Below are 19,475 nucleotides of genomic sequence, written 5' to 3'. Positions count from 1 at the left end.
TTATGGGATTGCTTGATCATTTGTACTCTTGTAGGTCTGAAGAGCATGGTGCAAGTGATCAGCTGACTACATTTGGAAAATGCCTGTCTGAAGAATGTTCCCATGTGGAAAAAGATAATCAGGCTTGACTTTCTATTCTTATTCCCTTCCTTCATGCCTCTTTCTCTCTGCTGGCATGAAATCTGGAATTGTGTGACAAGACAAGTCTTGCCATTTCTTCTCCTTGACCCCACAGCTTGACTTGCAAAGATGGGGAGCTTGACTGGGCTGGCTCTTGCATCTCCTACTGTGTGATGAATTTCAGCAGTGCTCTCTCATGGCAGATTAAATAGATTGTGCCACTAAGCCCTATTTTCCTCCATCTGGACATTGAATTGTCTTCTATCTTTCCGACCTAGAAAGATAGAAGACAATATCTTTCTATACAGAAAGACAGAGCTATGTTTCCTTGCTTTTTGTGGCCAATTCCTGACCATCACGAATGTGCTCCATTTGTGGCAGAACCATTAGTGGCTGAAATAAAAAATAAAATACTAGAACAGGAAAATAGTGTGTGCTTGCAGAAGCATAGCATGGCTGCAGCAATCAAAAGCTGTCCTAGGAACAGCCTTGAATTTGTGGTAGACCAGGGATCTGTACCCCCAGTGACTGAACAGGACTAAGAAATGGGAAGTGAGGGCACTCACTAAATTTTCATCCTTGTTTTGTGCATGGAAATATGCCATATTCCTCCTTGAAAGGAATGCTGGTTGGAGGTAGGGGGAAAGCTTCAAGCTTAGTGCTGCTGTAAAGGGAAGGTAATAGGCAGTAGAACAGTGAAGGTTCCAACAGGTTCCAAAGCATTCACTGGAATGCCACAGAACAATGCAAACTCCCTGCTGCGTCTGGTTACTAGTTAAAACCCCACATGAGGACCTCAGCAAAAAGTGCTGAAAAGGCTCTTGCAGCATTGCCATTCCCTCTGGAGGAGTAAGCAGCATGGCAGCTTGTGCTGAGGAGCCTGTATTGTGTTGTCTTCTCACTGCAGCACCACTGGTAAGGCTCTGCAGAGCAGGTGTCTTTAGGCATGCTCTACTAAACCTAGGGAGAAACCAGAGAAGGACATACAAAAAAAAAATACAAAGCAAAGGGCTATATATAAAGAAGATCTAAAACAAAAGAGAGAAACAAAATGGATTTTCAATAACTGAATTTTGGTGCTCAGTTTGAGCTTACATCATTGCATTGCAAGGGTCAAACTATTACTTAACAGCTGAAGCATTTTAATGTTTCAGATGTCCTTACTGTTGGAGGGATTTCCATTTTAATGAAGGAATAAGTGCCTAGAGAAGCGTCCCCTAGCAGGACAGATTTGTTGTCTATGATACATAGCTTTTGGTTATAGATACTGTTTTGGTTGGGTGGCAGTTGTTCCTGCCTAAGTAGAAACTGTAACTATGTATGGAGCTATAGTAATGATTTTTCTTCCTGTCCTTGTTTGTCCTTGGGTCTTTAATGTTAAATAGCTGAATTCCTTGCAAACTACCAAAGAAGCTGATCTGATGTGCTTTTCCATAAATTATGCAGCTGTGTTGAGGAACAGGATTCATTCTTGTGTGAAGTATTAAAAATCACATTACAATATGTTACTATTAGAACAGTGAGTCCTGTTCTAACCAAGAAAGTACTGTAGGATACAGCTTGTTCCATGTAGTCTTAGTGTGTTTTAACTGCTTGAGCTTCTGAATTGGCTTCAAGAATATTTCACTCATGTTAATTACCTCTGCTCCTAATGAAAGATTTCTGGCCAGCAAGAGACGTGGTACAGAGAAAGAAACTGCTTGTGTACTTCTGCTGGCGCTGGTAGCAAGCTCTAGCTCTGGAACATCTGCAATGATAACCTCTTGGACAAGTTTTCAAGTTTCTAATGCTAGTCATGTGCTAAGGTAATCTTCACAACCATCAGCGCAGAGCAGATGCTTTCTTGGCTGCTTTTATTTCTAGATGGCCTGAAGCAATTGGTAAGATGACTGTAAACTTCATTTCAGTGGTACAGTAGTGCTGTAATATTAATACTGATGTTTAAATATCTTAGATGTTCTTATCCTGCCATCTAAAACTAATTGCGACATCACTTTGTCAGAAAAAAACAACAAACAAACAAAAACCCATTTGTCTCCTACTTGGCTGCTGAATCCCCAGTTCTTCTGAGACTCATGTATCTGACGATACAGTTGTTATACAGTAAACTTTATGCTGACATTAAAGGCTGAACACTGAGGCAGTACAGGTGAAACTGAAGCTAATCCCTCAAGTCTGAGGGCTGCTGCACTGGCTGTAGGACTTAGCTGCCTGTGTGAAAACAGGAGGGCTTCCCCTTGGGAGCCTCACTGATGGCTTCCACATGGTCTCTGGTGACACAGTGTTCAGGGACTGAGCAGTACAGCAGAGCCTGCCCCAAGTTTAATGTGCACTGCTGATAGCTCACTGCTCTGTTCTCAAGTGAAGTTCAGGCAGAGAAGCAAAAGGTGTAACTTACACCTTGAGCTGTGAAGCTTGCTTTCTTGTTAGACTACATCTTTACTGTCACTGAACTGGTAGGATTTAAGTCTTCTGTGCTTGTTTGTGAGAAGCTTTTCCATTCACTAGGTTAGTGCCCAAATGCTACAAGGCTGCCATTGCTGTAAGTGAATCACGCTTTCTGGGTAACGTGTGGCGTTGGTGTGAAATGTTTCTCTGCACAGAGAAATCACTGGGATCTGGGATGACAGCGTATGGAACTGTCTCCCTCTTCTGACAGGCTCACTCACACTAGCAGTTGGCGTTTGAGGTCAGCAGCTCACATGTGAAGCCTTCTGCAAGCTGTGGCTTTCGCTGCCGGTGTGTTCTGGCACTGAGGCCCTTCTGGTGGTGGCTGGGTGAGAATCGGCTCTACCTCCTATTAGGGACACCTCATAGCTGTAGGAGAGAAACTGAAGGAAGGCATAGCTAGTCCCACCTGAATACAGCTTCCACTCAGAGCAGTGGAAATAACCACCTGCTGTACAAAGGAGTCCTTTTTGCGTGGCCTTGTGTGGGCTATGGGCAGCTCTTCAGTCTGAGAGCAGTCAGCCCAAGTCAGCTCCCTCAGGACCAGACCTTGCCTTGAAATTGGGCTTGTGACTCCTGTCAGGGATTGCTCTTTCCTTAGCACAGTAGGCTCCTGACGCAGCTTAGATCCCTCAGTAACACTGTAGATGGTGTTGGTTATATTCATGAGCGTTTGAGAAGCACGGGCAAGCACGGTCCTAAGAGGTAAGGAGGGGTAAGATGGAGGAAACCAGCTTTGGTGTGTGAAGCGATTTGCTGTAGTCTGCATGAGCCTTCCAGGGTAGCCTTAGTGTTGGTCTGCACCTGACTGGATGTTGTGAAGACCAAGATTGCCAGGGATGATGGGCCTCAGCCAGATGTCCCCCATGGCAACTCCTCAGAGGCAGTGGTGCTTCTGTCTCCAGAGCACGGGGTAGTGAAGCCTCCATAAGCCCGGAGCTCTTTGCACTGTCAGTCTCTTCCCTGGTGGTCTCCCATCTGTAGCCTGCTTGGGAGGACGTGCTTGTCTGCTGGGTTTGTGTGTTTTTGCCTCCCACTGGCTCATGGCTGAGCCAGCTGCTTTTGAGAGCCCACTGACAGGTGTTCTCACCTGGAGCGGCACGTAGCTGTGCACTGGGGAAGTGAGGGTAGGTGTGAAATGAGGGCAAACTTGGACCTTGAGGGGAAGCACCTGTGGCTAGAGATAGGGAAATACTAGCTACTGAAGGAACAGAGGCGATGCCATTAAAGGTTGGCTTGCGTGTTTGTCAAGTAGAGTCTGGCAGCAAAGCCTAGCCAAGCAACCCACCAGTGCTGCTGGCAGACTCTTCCACGCAGGTGGAGGAAGCTGTGGAGGAAGCCATGCAGGAACTGGTAAGTGTAGGCAGATAATTTGCTCTGCCATGGGTGTCCTGACTGAGTGATCACCTGGGCTGCAGCTGGAGTTCTATGGAGCAGCTACGGCCTGTAGATGAAATACATGGATGAATGTGAGCAGGGCAGTACTTACATTGGTAAGTGCAACAGAGTACTGCACTGCTCATTAGTACAAACCAAGGCCACGTGCCATTCTTCTGTAAATTGGGTTGCCTTGCCCCCAAACATCTTGACTTCAGCTAGGGAGAAAGAAGCAGTCTGTTGGCATTCATTAGTCTTTCTGTGTGTAGGTTAGACTGAGCCCATTGAGACTGGCTGAGTAGGCTACATGGCAGCATATTAGCTCTAAAGTTAAAATTTGATTTGCTGCTGGAGGAGGATTGGCCTGACATAAGTTTTCCCTGTTCAGAGACTCATGGCAGTGAGTATCACTTCCCATTACCTTTCATGGGGAAAGAAGCCTGCTGTTCTGCTACACGAGGCATTTGATTAAAGCTGGGAGTGGAGGGGTGTTAAAACAAAAAGGGTGAGTTTGGAAGTATCACAGGAAGTGGAAGGCACGAAGGAATAAGGAAGATGGGGAAGTAGGACAGATGAAATAGCTTGCTTTCCTGAGGTTTTTCTTGGCCACTGGTCCAGTTAATGACAGTTGGAATCCTATCCAGAGGGAAGTGCTGGTCCTCAGATGGGGAGGAGAGCTTCCAAACACTTAGTGGGCAGATTTGGTTTCAGAGTTTCTCTTGGCTACCAGTCCCCAGTTAGCATTAGCTGGGTCACAGACTAGAAGGAATGTGGAAAATGTTATCCATCCTTGTTCTCTTCTATGTTCCATGACTGAGATCAATTACTGAAATTGCTCGAGGAAGCCATGCTCTGTCTTTTCATGAGAAGTCCACCAGCCAAGCTGCTACATTTGTGCTTGTTATGAGGCATGGGGTAGTGCATGCTGTAAATTTCTGTGGAGTTCAGCATACTTGGTTAAAAACTGCTTTTCTTTGGTTAAATATGAGATCTTATCCTTAAGTTTTAACTCTAGTGCTTTAGGGTTTGACACTCCAGCAACTTTAAACCATCCAACACAATCTTAACATAAAGGTAACTGTCATATGTTCTACAGCAGCCATAAAAACTGAGAGGACTCACATCTGTTCCTTGACCTACAGAAGCACAGTATGGCTGGTATGGAGGGGGAGTGAAGCAGGAATCAAGTAGATAAGAAGACATATTCAGGTGAAAACACTTGGTAAGGTTAGTGGTATCGTTTTAATGTACAACAGGGACATATGCCCAGAGAAGACATTCAGATGTACACTATCTCTAGATCTTGCTTCTCTGTTTACTAGACACAGATACTAGTCACAAGCAGATAGGTTGATAATCTTTTGTTGCAGCATAGACTCCCTTGAATAGCATGAAGATTAAAGAGCCTACTCTAGTTGGTACATCAAGCCATTTCCCTTCCCATGTCTTTGAAGCAGATTTACATTGTAGTCCCCACATAAGCTTAAACAAATACTTGGTGGAATGAGGTGCAAGTTGAGAACTAAAAAGCCAGAAGCTCCTGGGTGTGTGACTTCCAAGTGGAAGATATTACATGAATTGGTGTTTGTGGATACTGACCAGGTAAAATGGGGTTCTGTGTGTGCCAAGTAGCTACTTCTGATTTGAGTATAGTTACCATACAGGATGGTAACTCATGGGATTTTGCTTGGAGTTTTGCCTCTGGCTTACTTCTCTACTCTTAAGAGTGAGTGGGCAAGTGTTGCAATAGTTGATGAGCTATGCACAAAAGTAGCTTTTTAAAATTATGTTTGTCTAGATTGCCAGCAGATAATCTTCTCCAAACTTTTAATGGAAGGGCAGATTTTAATGTGTGCATTTCTCACACTTACTGGAAATAAAATACATCTAAAGTAGAAGTCCATAAAAGACTGATAAACAAAATGAGCAGAGCTGTAGTGATAGGTAAACTCATTCTCAGGAAGTATGGGGGACGCACATCAGCCAAAGTTTGTTTTGAATTCTCATCTTCAGGGACTTCCAGAGAACTAAGCATTCTCTCCACAGTGAACTTAGAGTGCTTTGTTATACTATGTGGTGGTGGCTTTTTTTTTTTTTTTTTTTTTTTTTTTTTTTTTTTTTTTTTTTTTTTTTTTTTTTTTTTTTTAAATGATCGAGCTTTTACACTGAGGCAGACCAGTTGGTTCCAAAGCAGTCTAGGTGTTGCTGGCTGTGGCAGCTGAAGACTTTGGTTTTCCATAGCTGCCAGGTTTTGTCCTTTCTTTGGTTCCCTTGAAGCAACCAGTATGTTGGCAGGAGAAAAAGTATTCTGCTGGACTTGACCTGTCACTTTCTTAAAACTTGCAAAGTTGTTGAAATCTAACTGTAGGAACTCTCTTGAACTTTACAGTTCTATCAGTCTATAATCTACCAGTCGTGCACACCCTGAAAGTCAGGATTATTTTAAAGGTGTGTGATGGAGCATCAAATAATTAAATGTTTTTGCCATTATGTCCTTAGTACGGGTGCCTTTTGAGGGTGAAGAGGATGGGGAGTTGGAAGCAATGGGTGTAAACTGTTGCTGCTTTTGTCTTTGTCTCATTGAGAGCTAAGGACAATCTCTATTTCAGGATTTTTAATGTGAAACATGAATACCTGAAGGAGTTCCAAACAAGCTGGAATGGGAACAGAAGAAGTTGCGTATTTCTTAACCAAGATGCTACCTGAAGCGTTTTGGCATTAGTATTGGAACTGAAGCTAGCTGTTGCTCATCAGCATACTGCAGTGAACAGTTTGGAGGTTTCTAGGCTGGGTGTAAAAGCAACCATAGGACAAAGCTACACACAATAGCCATTAAAGATGTTACAGACCATAGCAGATGAGTTAAGGGGCTCTTCTCCTAGGAGGATGAAGCTATCCTGCTGTGATTCTTGCATGAAAGTAAATAGGAAAAAATATCAGTCCCAACTTCCAAATTGAGTTTTGCTTGTAGAGCTAACTTCAGGAAAAGCTCAGCATGTTTTCTAGAAAACCATTTTTTTGGTGCTGAAATTGGAACTGAGTGGGAAGAAAACAATCTGATACTCTTGACACAAATTTCCATGTGCGTTCTTAAAACCTGCCCTTCAATATCTCTGGAATTGACCCAGCTGTTTAAGAAATGCATTTTGATTTGAAAAAATTGAGATCCTGATCTAGCTTGAATAGTTGGTGAGTGTCACAAGTAAACTGTTTTTTCTTAGTTTCCTGTTGGAACTCTAAGAATTTACCTAAATGGCTCCAAAAATTGCTTCAAGTTCTGCTGGCATGAAAGCAAACTAAAAACAACAACAACAAAAAAAGCATACACAATTGCTTCACATAACCCAGGGACTTCCCCCAGGAGCCCCAGAATAGATGGGAAGAGTTCAGCAGGAAAATCCCATGCAGTTTAAAAGAGAAGGATTTGATTTTGCTTGAAACTTGAAAAACCACAAACACTTGTGCTGTCAAGTGAATGACAGTCCTAAATAGAAATTATTTTTCAGCTGTCAGCAGTTCTTTGCTATGGGAAGAGAACACTGAGTTTCAAAGGAGTATCTTTTTCCCTATGTTAAAGAAAAGGTAGGTATTGTATCAGAGTAACTCTTCCTGCAAAACTTCATACCTTCTTGGGTGTCCCATGCAACTGTTAGCTTATTACTGTTTTTCATGGTCAGAAGTCCACATCTGACTTCAACTGGGGACTCTTGATCGTAACTACTTCCAAGTCAGTCAGCTCACTGGTAGTGTCACCTCTTAAGAACAGCTACTTACACAAGCTTTCTGACTAGCTTTTTCCTCATCTTTTGACAAACTCACTTCCACACCCTCCAAGATGCATACTCTGTGTGCCTCTGTTCAGGCATGGCAAAGAGAAGAGCAGGAGGACAGTTCAGAACTTAGTAGTTCTTGTTGAGCCCTGTCTGGAGCTGCCCCTCTGGCAAAGGTGAGTCCAACTTCAGGAAATGACGCTTTTCTTCAGAAATCACTGAGGCGAGTACACCAAGTAAAACTGCACCTACCTTTTCCACCTGACGTGCTTCCCTTTGTTTTGTTCAACTTTGATAAACACTTCTTAGGTGTAAAGATTTAAACAACTTTTCAGTGCAATGGTGAAATTCAGCATGTCAGAGCAAAAGCTAAAGGTGACTTTCACTTCTTCCCGCATCTTCACCTTTCATGAAACTGTGGGGAATCCAAGCCCTTATTCAGGAGGTGCCAGAAGACTGCTATTAGACATGATGAGGTCACCTCAGATTAAGAGGACAAAAATAGGGTGTTATCTTTGGCTTGACTCTTTGGTTAGTATTTATTAGAAAGCAAACCTAGGGATTACCACAAACAAACTAAGCCAAGCACTTGAGCTCTTACTAGATGGCAGACTGATGTTCATGCATATCCATGTATTTCCTAAGGCAAACAATTAGGATCAAGTGAGAAAAGATAATCTTGTTAAATCTCATGCCAGTGTTCAGATGGATAGAACCATACTTATCTGAAATCACCGCAGTGTGACTTGCTAGTGAAACAAAAGCTGCTAGCGGATGCTGATGTAAAAATACAAGACGCTCTTGGCATCTCATGTGTTGTAAAGTGATTGACACCAGTGCTATGCACAGCTGGAAAGCATCTGAATGAAGTAACAATAGATTCAACAGTAACATACTAATTGAAGACTGTATTTACAAATGCTGACACTGAAACTTGCTCATTAATGCCCTGTACTAAATGGCATACAGGATTTGATGGCTCTGAATAGAGGAAACCCCTCAAAATAGCCGGGAGATAGGGTTTTAGGACTTATTTCTTTCTCAGAGTAGTGAAAATTTTCTTTCTCATGCACCTCCTCTGTCATTTTTTGCTAGCTGCCCTTACTTTGTCTAGCTGCTGTCTGGCTTCTTGTTACACTTGAGTATGTGGCTTGGAGCTTCAGATCACTGAAGTGAAGGCAAGGTATCAGGAAGCTTCTGACTAATTCTGGAAGGAATGTGCCTGTTTTATTTCTCTTCGGGGAGGAAGATGATGGTACCCGATCTCATCTTGTTCTGTTTGAGAGCTAAAATGTACAGCTGGCCCTAGAGAATCTTTCTGTGTGTCTTATAGGGTAACATCTTAAATCTAGTGGTCTATGCAGAGGTTGCTAAGCCTGAACTCTGTCAGTCGGACATGCTGCTTTCAGACAGTGAGCACTCTAGAAAGATTCCCTGTAAGTGTAATTCTCCCTTTGGGACAAGTCTTGGTAGAAATCGAGGAATATTATAAAGCTTACCCACTTAAAAACTCAAATGGCAGTGACTCCATAAACATTGCAGGCTTCTAAAGAGGCAGTTGTGAAGCGCCGAATGAATAATCGGCAACTGTCTGTCTTAGCTGAAGCTTGGAATCTGCTCTGGTAATAGCAATATAAGCTTTTTTAGGCTAGAAAAGAAAAACAGAAGGCAGATGCTACATCAGTTCGAAAGGTCAGCAGTTCCCCTGAAAATCAGAACCTATGACTTGCTATCAGTCAATATGACAAGATTAAACTTAAATGTAATTAATTGCTTGATTCACTTCTCCACTCCCTCACTTGGTTGGGTTATTCACTTATGCCAAGAAGAACTTCGGTAGGTTTCAAACTATACCTGTATTTCTTAGCTCACTTCAGCACTAGTCATCTCTAACAACAAGCAAGATGGTATTAAGTTATGCACAGGGCTGTTCTTAGCTAAAGGGTGAGGATGGTACATAGAATCTGCAGAGTGGAAAAGTTTCTGCACTTCTCCTTGCTGGTGTGGTGGGTTGACCTTGGCCAGCTGTTCCCTCAGTGCCCCTCAACAGGGCAGGGGGAGAAAAAGATGAAAATACTCAGGGGTTGTGATAAAGACATCAGTTACAATCAGATCACAGTCGAAGCTAGACATTGGCTTTTCATCCTTCCCTTCTGGAAGGCAGCACAGAGTTAGTTGTGAGGAAGTACTATTGCTGCACATGGTACTGAATAATACTGAAAAGCAACATGTCAGAAAAGGGAATGCCAGATGTTACAACTCCTGACAAATTTCAACCTGGGCAGCTTAAAAGGGGCTCTATATAACTTCTCTGATGTTCTGCGTCCTTGCGTGTGGACAAGCCCCTGTTCCTTCTCTGATGGAAGTGCGTTTGGCCCTTACCAGCAGAAAGCCTAGCTAGTTATGTCACTGCTATCCAGTGAGGCAGAAGATCATGACAAAACTTTGCTCATAAATTAAATCTGGTTTGATATTTTTCTCTTAATAGCTCAAGTTGCAGGTGCTGAAACTTGCCATGCAATAGTGCTAGTGCTCTGTGCTTGGTGGTGGGAAGGACTCCGGAATACTTCAACAGAATGCAGCTTCAGAGAAGAGCTACTGCTTAAATGCCTAGGTTGTTTGATGAAATGTCCTGTATGTCAGAGACCAAAACTTCACTTCTCTTAATGCTTTCTAGTTGTTTGAGGCTAAAACCTTTTTGTTAATTATTTTTTAGATTAGATCTTTTGCTGGGGCAACAAGAAATTAGTAAGTTGCAGGCAGTCTCCAAATAGAATAGGAATAAACCTTTAAAAATAAACCTTTAAAAAAAACTTTTAAAAATTTCTAGAATTTACTAACTCTTCTAACATCTTAATCTGAAGGCTTATGCCTTCATCAAATCATCTCTTAAAGCCTAATGAAGGGTATTCCACTGCAGTAATTCACAAGCACTTACTGACCTTACACTTTAAAGCAGCAATAAAATTTTACTTCCCTTCTTGCATTGCTGGCTGCCATTTGGCAGGATCCAGTGGAAAGTACAAGCTTTGAGTTTAAAAAAAAAAAAAAAAAAAAGGCAACTTAAGAAAAAAAATGTTCTATTACAGCTGTAGAAGTACCACTGCTTGAGCTAAGACTGGCCATTGAGGACAACTGGCAAGCAGCTTAGCTGAGTACTCCTGGTACTGAAAACAGGAGATTGTTACAGCTTTTTCAACCTATAAACCATCATTTATGCTGTATCCATACTGTTGGTTTGGGTCGCCATGTATATACTCCTAGTACTCCTGATGTCTTTTTAGATAATAAACCACAACCCATGAAGGATTAAAATGGTTTGATATTTCAGAGGAATCTTTACATACTGACACTGGATCATGCATGCAACTTTTTATATACAAGGGGATAAAATTGCTTCTTTAGATGCTTACCTTCTAACGTGTCTCAAACATCTTGTATAGGAGTGACTGTACTTGGTCATCTCCTTAGCAAAAACAGAGCTTGTGTGCACTCACCTACTATGAGTTGTGATCTCTGAGGAGCAAATGTTAACATCTACCAAAAAATAAAATTAAAAAAAATAAAAATAAAATAAATAAACAAAACCCACTACCCACGCCATAGACTCCTGCTCTACCCTGATCTATACTAGGAATTGCAGTGTTCTGGTATGGTGTTCAAGCCAAGTGTAAGAGTGGTCTTACGTGTGTGAGAAATGTGTGAGAGGTAACTTTCCTTCCAGGAGGAGCAAGGCTAACTCTTTCTCATGCCCTTTTTAAGATAGGGTAGGCTAAGGCCTACAAGTGTGCTGGGTAGGCAGGACTCATTCCCAATTGAATACGGTGCATGCCTCAAAGCAATAGTAGGTTTGTTCCTTTGTGAATGTGCAAATTAGGCAGGCCAGCTCAATGTGAGAGTAGTTAAGGGTGTCTGGGCTGAAGTTCTGCTGAAGGCCAATCTTTCTGCTTTTAACATAGGAGTACTTTGCTTGTATCCTCTACTGGAAGAGCTTTCCCAGCATAGGTATAACTGAACACTGGAATTACTTGCTTTAAACACCTGATAGAAAGGAAAACGCTACATCTCTTCAAAAGAGATCTTGGCTACCTTGTACATCTCAGCCTTGGCATTACAACTAATTTTGTCTTGTTGCTTGTTAAGCAGCTTTTCCCTTCATGTCTGGTGTAGTGGTGGGGGTTAGATCGAACTTGTGAACACGTATTTTTGGACTCCACAAGGGTGCCAACCTTTGCAAACAACTGCAGAAGACGTGCCCCTGAGCTCTCCAGGGCACTGCCTAGATTTCACGGAGCTGGGTGGACTACCTAGAAGTACTCTTATCTAGCGTACTTCATCACGTTGTGCTCCCACTTACCACACTGTGGGGTCAAGATACACACCCCGGAATGATGGGGTTGTTAATGTGGTTGTTATCATTGGTTACGATGGTGCTGGGTTCTCCTCTGGGCCAGCTGGTTTCACACTGGATGTAGCACATGGGGAGGTGACGTGGCGCCTTACAACCTGGTGGAGTTATCTGCAGTGCACTGGAAATTGAATTTTCAAGGTGTTTTGGTGGATGGGCTTGGCTCTACATATAACCTAAAAAGAGCTTCTGTCTGAATAGGGGAAGGAAACTGAGCCCTCAGGTATGTGTGACAGATTAGATCTAGCCTAGCTAGGGCACCCTTATTAATTTGGGCTTTTAACATCTACATTCCCTTCGCTTTCAAGTCCCATGGCCAACCTGTGCAAGGTTCTTGTCAGCTGCTTTTTATTCTCTGTTGTCAAATACGTAAGTACTTGCTTGAAATAGAACAGCGAGATGGTTCGGCGGAGCGCAGGGCTTCTGCTCATCTGCTGCTTGTTATTTCTGAGCGCAGGAGTGTCAGTCGGCCTTCAGTTCTCCTTGTTTAGGTCTGCGGCATGCGAAAGTGAAAATCTGTCATGGGTGTATGTAAACACACTGCGTTAAAGCATTCGCCCTGCAACTGTGAACGAGGCACTTGATGAGAATGAGGAAAGTAGGTCTGGAACATGTAGCAGTGCTAACTTAGTCTAGAAAGGAAAACGATAGCGTTGCTGTCTGCAGATGGGGTGGAGAATGCTCAGAAATCCTGTCAGCTTTCCAAATTACCAGAAAATTGAACTGGGATGGGAAAGACTTGACCAGTGTACACAGTGGTGTGCAGGGGTGAGAAGATACGGGTTGATCTGGTTTCTGTCCTTCTGTGAAATCACTGATGTACGCTAAAGGTGCAAATCTTGCATTAAGGTGGCTGTGCAGCAGTAGACAAGGGCTTTGAGTAGGGAAAGGCAGCATCAAAGTCTCTGACATCCCTAAGAAGTGCAGTGCAAGGCCTGTCTCTTGCACTGAACCCTATCTTCAGAGCAAATGTCAATGCCCTCTAGTGGCTTCAGCCGTGCAAGAAGCAGCAGGCTGGTTACCTAGAGCACCAACCTCCCGTGCTGTGGGGCTGCAGGAGGTAGCAGGAGGTATGCGTCCTGGTGAAACAGCTATGCTGCAGCTGGGTGAAGAGGAGCAATGGGAAACATCCAGGAAATACTTCCAAACATGAATTATTTAAATGTTGCAGAATACCAGGCATTCCAGAAGTGAGATCAGGGGTACTTTTGCCTTTTTAGGCTGGGAATAAACCTTCTCTGGGGAGCTCACTGGTGAAGAGCTTCAGTATTCCCTTCTGTAGGAGCCTGGGTTTTAGGAAAATCGGACAATGTGAGACTCAAATGGGGAGTTAGCCAAGACAGACTTCCAGAATTACGTGGTGCAGAACTGCATTGGCAATATGAGGTAAAACCTGATGGTTTGGGGTATGCCCAGTGTTGTATCTACAGTGCAACAGCAGCGGTAGGCCATTTGGGCTTTGGGTTGTCTATTGGTAAATCAGCTATGGCAATGCTGTCCTAAGAGTTAGGTTAATCTCCTAAAGTAACTGCTCAGCTCTGAACGCCAGTGCCTGTGTGCTGCCTAAAGCTGTTCCTTGTACTGTTGAGGAGTAAAACCTGGGGTGTTCAATACTTCTGTGGCTATAGAAGGTAAAAAGGTGTTCGGCAGAATAATTGGCTGTCTGAACTTGCTTACTACCAAAAGGAAAAACTGCCTTAAGGAGCTTTGAAGATCAAAACTTCTCACAAGACTCTTGCCTTTAAATCTGATCTTTAAATTTACTGTGGCTTCTAATAATCTTGTAGTAGTTCAACTTTAATTCAGTATGTTGTTGGGGAAAGGTAATTAGATGCTTTAATTCCACTTGAATAGTCTGCCTGACCAATGATGTAATTAAGTGGCCACTTGTGCCAATTGGAGGTACGTACGTTGGTGTGCAACATGCTGATAAGGTGTCCCAAAGATGGCTTTCTTTAGTACTTAATGTAAGGTGCTTTGAACTGGAAATTGAGCAATTACATTTGGAAGCAATTAATAAAAGCAGTGGAAGTAGTTAGTAAATTGTCCTGAATGAACAAAGATTGGGTTATGCATCTGGTGTTTGAAGACAGTCTCAAACATCTACGTGCACTTGTGGGCTGGGGAATCTTTGTTCTGGTAAGCTGCTCAGGTTGTGTTTTAAGTTAGAGAACTCCTAAATAGCTTCAGCATGGTCAAAAATGGGCCCAAAATGCAAGAGGGCTTGTCTTTTCAGCTTATGTTCTTTGAAGTGGTGCTCCCCCAGCATGTCAAGACCTTGTCCCAAGAAGTGAAGGATTTCATTTTACTATGCTTGGGATCTTGAGTAAATCTTCAATGAAGTTAGTGGCAGGTTTGGCAAGAATGTTGTTTTAAGGATACCTTGTCCTACACTAATACAGTGGTTGTATAGCTACCAAAATACGTGTCTGATCTTGCCTTTCTCACAGTTCAGTGGTTCCTTTACTTCAGTGGGAACAGGGCAAAGTTGAACGAACTTGGGGTGCTGTCTCTGCAATGGGGCAGTTAAGTCCCCCTGTGCCTGCTGCTACTCTGTATTTCCTGGTACTAAAGTTTCCTTCCCGTGTAATGCTTCTGCACAGGCACAGATAGAACTCTGAGGGGCTCAGCAGATATTAACAACTTAATTTTGTACAACGTGGAATTGCCTAAATAAGAAATAAGTAACACTAGGCTCATAAGGCTTCTGCACAAGTCCAGAAACCAACTGTGATTTAGCAGGTGAGGAGATCCTTTGAGGCTCTCAACCCTTGTTCCAGCAGGTCTGTACTCCAGTGATTAGGTGCTGAATTGGACTTTTCAGCTTCTGTTTTTATCGTGGTTACTATGCTTGATTGCAGATGTATTGCTGAGTTTACCCTGTCAGCCCTGTTTGATACTGACCGTGGATGTTGCAGTGCTGTGGAGGAGCAATGCTGAGATGGCCAAGCAGTTGCTAAGTTGGCACACAACTTCTGTAGCTGCATTGAGCAGCTGGTTTGGGTGCGTCCATCAACATCTGTAGCTGTTGATCTCCCACAGAAGTGTATGCCTGAAGCCTGATATTTTCAACTCTGGGCTTATCAGAAGCTGAATGCAGTTCTCCGAGAAAGCGAATGATGTTAGCAGCAGTCCCACTTCATCATCATAAGTATAGCAAACTTGATTGTCAACAGCTTGTCCCGCAGATTTGCATGGCAGGAACAGTCCGAAGGGATTATCTGACAAGCTGTGAGTCTTACTGAGAATTCAATGCCACATTAGACTGGCAGCTTTTCCTGGCTCTTTTCTTGTCTGCCCCTCTTAAATTAAGAATTTGAAGGGGAGGTCTCTGCCTTTCTGCATGTGCAGCCCCACTGCTTGTTTTGGAAAAACCTTTGCTTTGGAAAAGCCTTATGCTTTTCCAGCTCCTAGTTAGGTGGAGGAGTGACTTTCCTTTTACAAAGGAGCTGCCTTGTTTCCAGACTTGCAGCTGAGAGCCATTGTTGGAACAGAAAATAAACCTGTTTTTCATCATCTCTCCCAACACTTCCTATCTTGTAGGCCAGTTAGGTGATAGAAGGGACAGCACCTGGATGTCCTGTGCTGTGCCACCCTCTCAGAGGGCACAGGGTGCTCCTCTGGGATCCCACGTGGTGCTTGGCGCTGCTGTAGTTGGGTTGGTGCCATGTTTACACTGAGCTTGCCCCAAAGGTGGGGGAAAGGGAGGGGAGGAATGTCAAGTATCTTCAGCTTGCCACAGGATGTGATTAGGTAACATAAGAGGATTTTAAAGTCTTTCAGACAAGGAGTAAACATGTCAAATGTGATGGAAAGCTCCAGAGTGTTATATGGACTATCTAAGTCTCTCTGTCAAACTTGGAGCATCAGGTTAGTGTTGAATTTCTGCTCTGTTTTGACCCCTTTCCTTTGAGGGGAATGTGCCAGCTGTTGTAGAGGGGGAGCAGGCCCTTGCAGGCTAATAAAGAAATAACTTGCCCCTTTGCTACTGAAACTTATGTCTCTGGGTAAGATACTAATGAAGTTACAACTAGGTTTTATAAGAAAAACTGTAGCTTGTTACTCCTACAGTTATGTGGGGCTGAATCTCAAATTCTGCTCAATTGGCCTTAGAGAAGTTGTGTATATACTAATTTAAAATCCCATGCAAGTCAGCAAGGCCACAGTAAGCGTAGCTGTGTTCACTCAACTCTAGCTTCTGTGACACCTTTTGCATATTTCTAGCTAATCTTTCCTTGGTAGGTAAAAGGCCTCACACAATGCACAGTGTTGGTCTGTCTTGCCCCTGGAGCAGTACTCACCAGAGCCATCTACAAGAGCAGCAATGGGTTCTTGCTTAACTCTTTGCTCTTGAATGGCATTTGCTGCACTGGTGAGGTTAGAACAGTAACACAGCTTCATTCACCTCTTTCCATGTTGCTCATCCACCTCCTGTGTTAGGTAGCCAGGCTGCATCAGCAAGTGTTTCTCTGTAGCTAAAAGCATTGCTTAAAAGTGAAGCCTGTGCTTCCTTCACAGCTGTAATCGCTCAGAGGTAAGAGGAGAGTGCTCCAGGCACCAGGAGCTAAGGAAATGCTCCCTCTCACCCCAGTGATGCATTATTGTGCCCTTGCCTTGGATGTGCTTTTGGTGAGTAGCTATAAACATGGCCAGAGGCTGGGGGAGAGTAGCTTCCCGTGCATCGAGTGTCTGGAGAATGGTGGTAGCTTGTGCTCGTTTCAGCTTCTACCGGCTTGTTTTGTGAACTTGACCATTTCTGAAGCTTTTCACCTGGAGTGGAATAGTGCCTGCCTTACAGGTATGTGGTGGAGCTCTTTTCCTGGTAAATACACTGTAGTCCACAGACAAAAAGAAGTCTTAGAAGTGCAAAACCCTCTGAAGCTGCACATCATGCTTACAGTATATCCCGTTAAACAGCTGTTTGGCAATTTCTAATGCAATTTCCAGTTAATGAAGAATGTTTTCAGGCTAGGCCAAGTGAACAGGTGATGTTTTAAACTGATATTTTTAATAAGTCTTTATTTCATAAGAAGCAGCCAAGTATGTATCCTGTCGCATTTGGTGGGATCCTGTCCATTCTTATCCTTAAACAGGACCCTAAATTATATTGCTCAAATATTGTGCAGCACCTGGGAGAATCCCTGCCTTAAAGTTCAAACAAGAGCGGAAATATCTGGGGTGTCTGCATCATGTTGGCAACGGCGTGGAAGAAAGTCTTCCAGTATCACCCCCGCGTTTCACTGAAACCTAGAATAAGCTACAGGGTCAGGTATGTCCTCACTTGGATTTAAGAGCAGGAACGTGCTCAATAGGAAAAAAAAATCTAAATAGAAGTTGCCCAGCCCCTCAACACTATGCTCCAGCACCCAGGGCCCTGGTGCAAAGGGTAGGTTTGTTGAGTGACAAGAGATTGCTCATTGCCTGCAGATGCAGCCAGTCCTGAAGACTGAAGAGTGCTGACAGAAGTTATCAAAGAATGCTTGAAATGGCACTTGTCTCTTGCTGTTTTCTGTATTCCTCAGTTATTCTGGGCTGTGTATTTATAAGCATTAAGTGTCTGAAACAGAACTCGTGCTAATTGCTGTATTGGTTTGTTGCAGAAGCAGATGCTTGCCATGGTAAAGTTCATACGGAGCAGAGGGAGGTAAGAGGTAGGAATGTGATGCTATCTGTGAGCTGCCTTGGCACTAGATGTGCTGTCCTCCCTGCTTCTAAAATATCTCAGAAGGAAAAAGGCTTATTTTTGGCATTGTTTCCTCTTTATTGTGAAGTGCAAGGAATGAAATCTTACAGAAGATCATGGACAAGAGACTCAGACTGAAAGACTCGACCAGATTGTTCCTGATAAACCATATTTGGGTTGGCTAGAGATGGGAGTAATTAAAACAGTCTTTTTGATGAGCGTTATTAGAAAAACTCATGCAGTATTAGGAGAGACCTTCACAGTTAAATATTCTGCAACTTTTGTGCTAGGCTTTCATTTGATGTTATGTGCCTTTTCCATTCTGCCTGCTGTCCTTTAAAGCTCTGCCAGTATTGCTTCTGATGGTCAGTTTTTGCTGCAGATTTTCTTTGTGAATAAGGTGCTTTTTCCTAAAATGCTCAGTTGCAACAGGGTGGTATGCAGAGTTGAAGCTTCTTGCTGATGCTTAGCCTCTGAGGCTAGAATACCAAGCTACTGCCACTTGTTATCACCAAGTGAAATAGTTCTTAAGACAGCCAAAAGCTGCAGGGTTTCTGTTACATTCGGCCAAATAACTTACCTTTCTCAGGTAACATCATTCTGCTCTTCTTGATAAGGAGAACATAAGCTTGGTAAGCTGAAGAGGCTGGTATACTTAAGAACCCTGATTTTTCTCGGGTTAGGACATACATGTATCTAGCCCTCAAACACGGTGCAGATGGTTCAGTGTGTGGAGCAGAAAGCCTAGAGCTAGGTGAGAAGTTCTACTAAGAGTGACCATAAGAATAACTCTTCCCACAAGCAAACTGTTGGAAAAGGCTCAGCCTGATTCCCTTGTTAAATTTCCTTGTTGCCCTGTAATTTCTTACAGGGATTGCCTTCTGTGCAACTTATCTACTGGTTTAATTCTTTAATATCTGACTGTGGAAAAAATGAAAGTACTTTCTATATTTAGATAAGCATTTGCATTACCATTAAACAATGTCCATGTATGCAAATACGTGGCTCACTAGTCAGTACATCTGAAGAAAGCAAACTTTATCAGAAAGTACAGTTATGCCGGGGGAATGGTTATAAATAGAAAATGGAGTGAGATGCCCAGGGACAAGATGACAGCTGGAAGTCACAGGCTAGCTGAAGTGAACCTGTCTGTGCATTGCCTGCATGAATCCATCCGGGTACAGCTGCCTTTGGGTAGTTGTTGCCCTGAGTATTGACTGTTTTCTTGGGGAGTCCTGGCTAACAACTGCTGAGATGGAGGTGAGCAGTTTGGTGTCATCTAGTTGTCACAGATCTGTCCCCTGGTACGAGCAGCAGCAGTAGAGCTACCCCAAATCACTAATGGTGTCTTTCTGCCTGAACTCTTCGGTACTATGTGGGAATAATTTTATCTGAAAATAATACTTGTCTTAAGCAGCTTATGTTGTTAAAGTAGACTTCTGTTTAAAAAAAAAAAAAAAGGAAAAACCAGGATTAATTAGCTAGTGACTTCTTGGTATGCTTGTTTGTTTGTTATTGCTATGTGCCTACTATGCCTCTAATCAATTTGGGTGAATTGCTACCCATTAAACAATATGATCAAGCACATAAAATGTTGCAAAGACTTGATAATGTCTTATGCATCCTACTATAAAAAGCAACCTCCTGATTTTTGAGCTAAAACCAGTCT

At 43.0% G+C, this 19,475-nt stretch overlaps 1 protein-coding gene across 7 annotated transcripts in view; it reads left to right on the top strand.

Annotated features, from left to right (window-relative positions):
- The window catches only part of SMOC1 (SPARC related modular calcium binding 1), a 124,162-nt gene that overhangs the window by 2,206 nt on the left and 102,481 nt on the right, over positions 1–19,475 (top strand). For 5 of the 7 annotated variants that reach the window (XM_038179496.2, XM_072038836.1, XM_072038835.1 and 2 more), the window contains exons 1-2: positions 16,693–16,921; positions 17,724–17,767. The exons of 1 other annotated variant lie outside the window; for it this stretch is intronic. In XM_038179496.2, the coding sequence (XP_038035424.2) occupies positions 16,696–16,921; positions 17,724–17,767 (270 nt within the window). In that variant the 5' untranslated portion in view covers positions 16,693–16,695. Of the gene's footprint in view, positions 1–896; positions 1,036–16,692; positions 16,922–17,723; positions 17,768–19,475 lie in introns of those variants that run through there. One more of the 7 variants, XM_072038837.1, reaches the window with a different exon arrangement.

Source organism: Anas platyrhynchos, chromosome 5, assembly GCF_047663525.1.
Source record: "Anas platyrhynchos isolate ZD024472 breed Pekin duck chromosome 5, IASCAAS_PekinDuck_T2T, whole genome shotgun sequence".
In the NCBI taxonomy this organism is placed as follows: Eukaryota; Metazoa; Chordata; class Aves; order Anseriformes; family Anatidae; genus Anas; species Anas platyrhynchos.
Note: the sequence above shows the minus strand (reverse complement) of the source record. Positions and strands in the feature narration are given on the sequence as shown.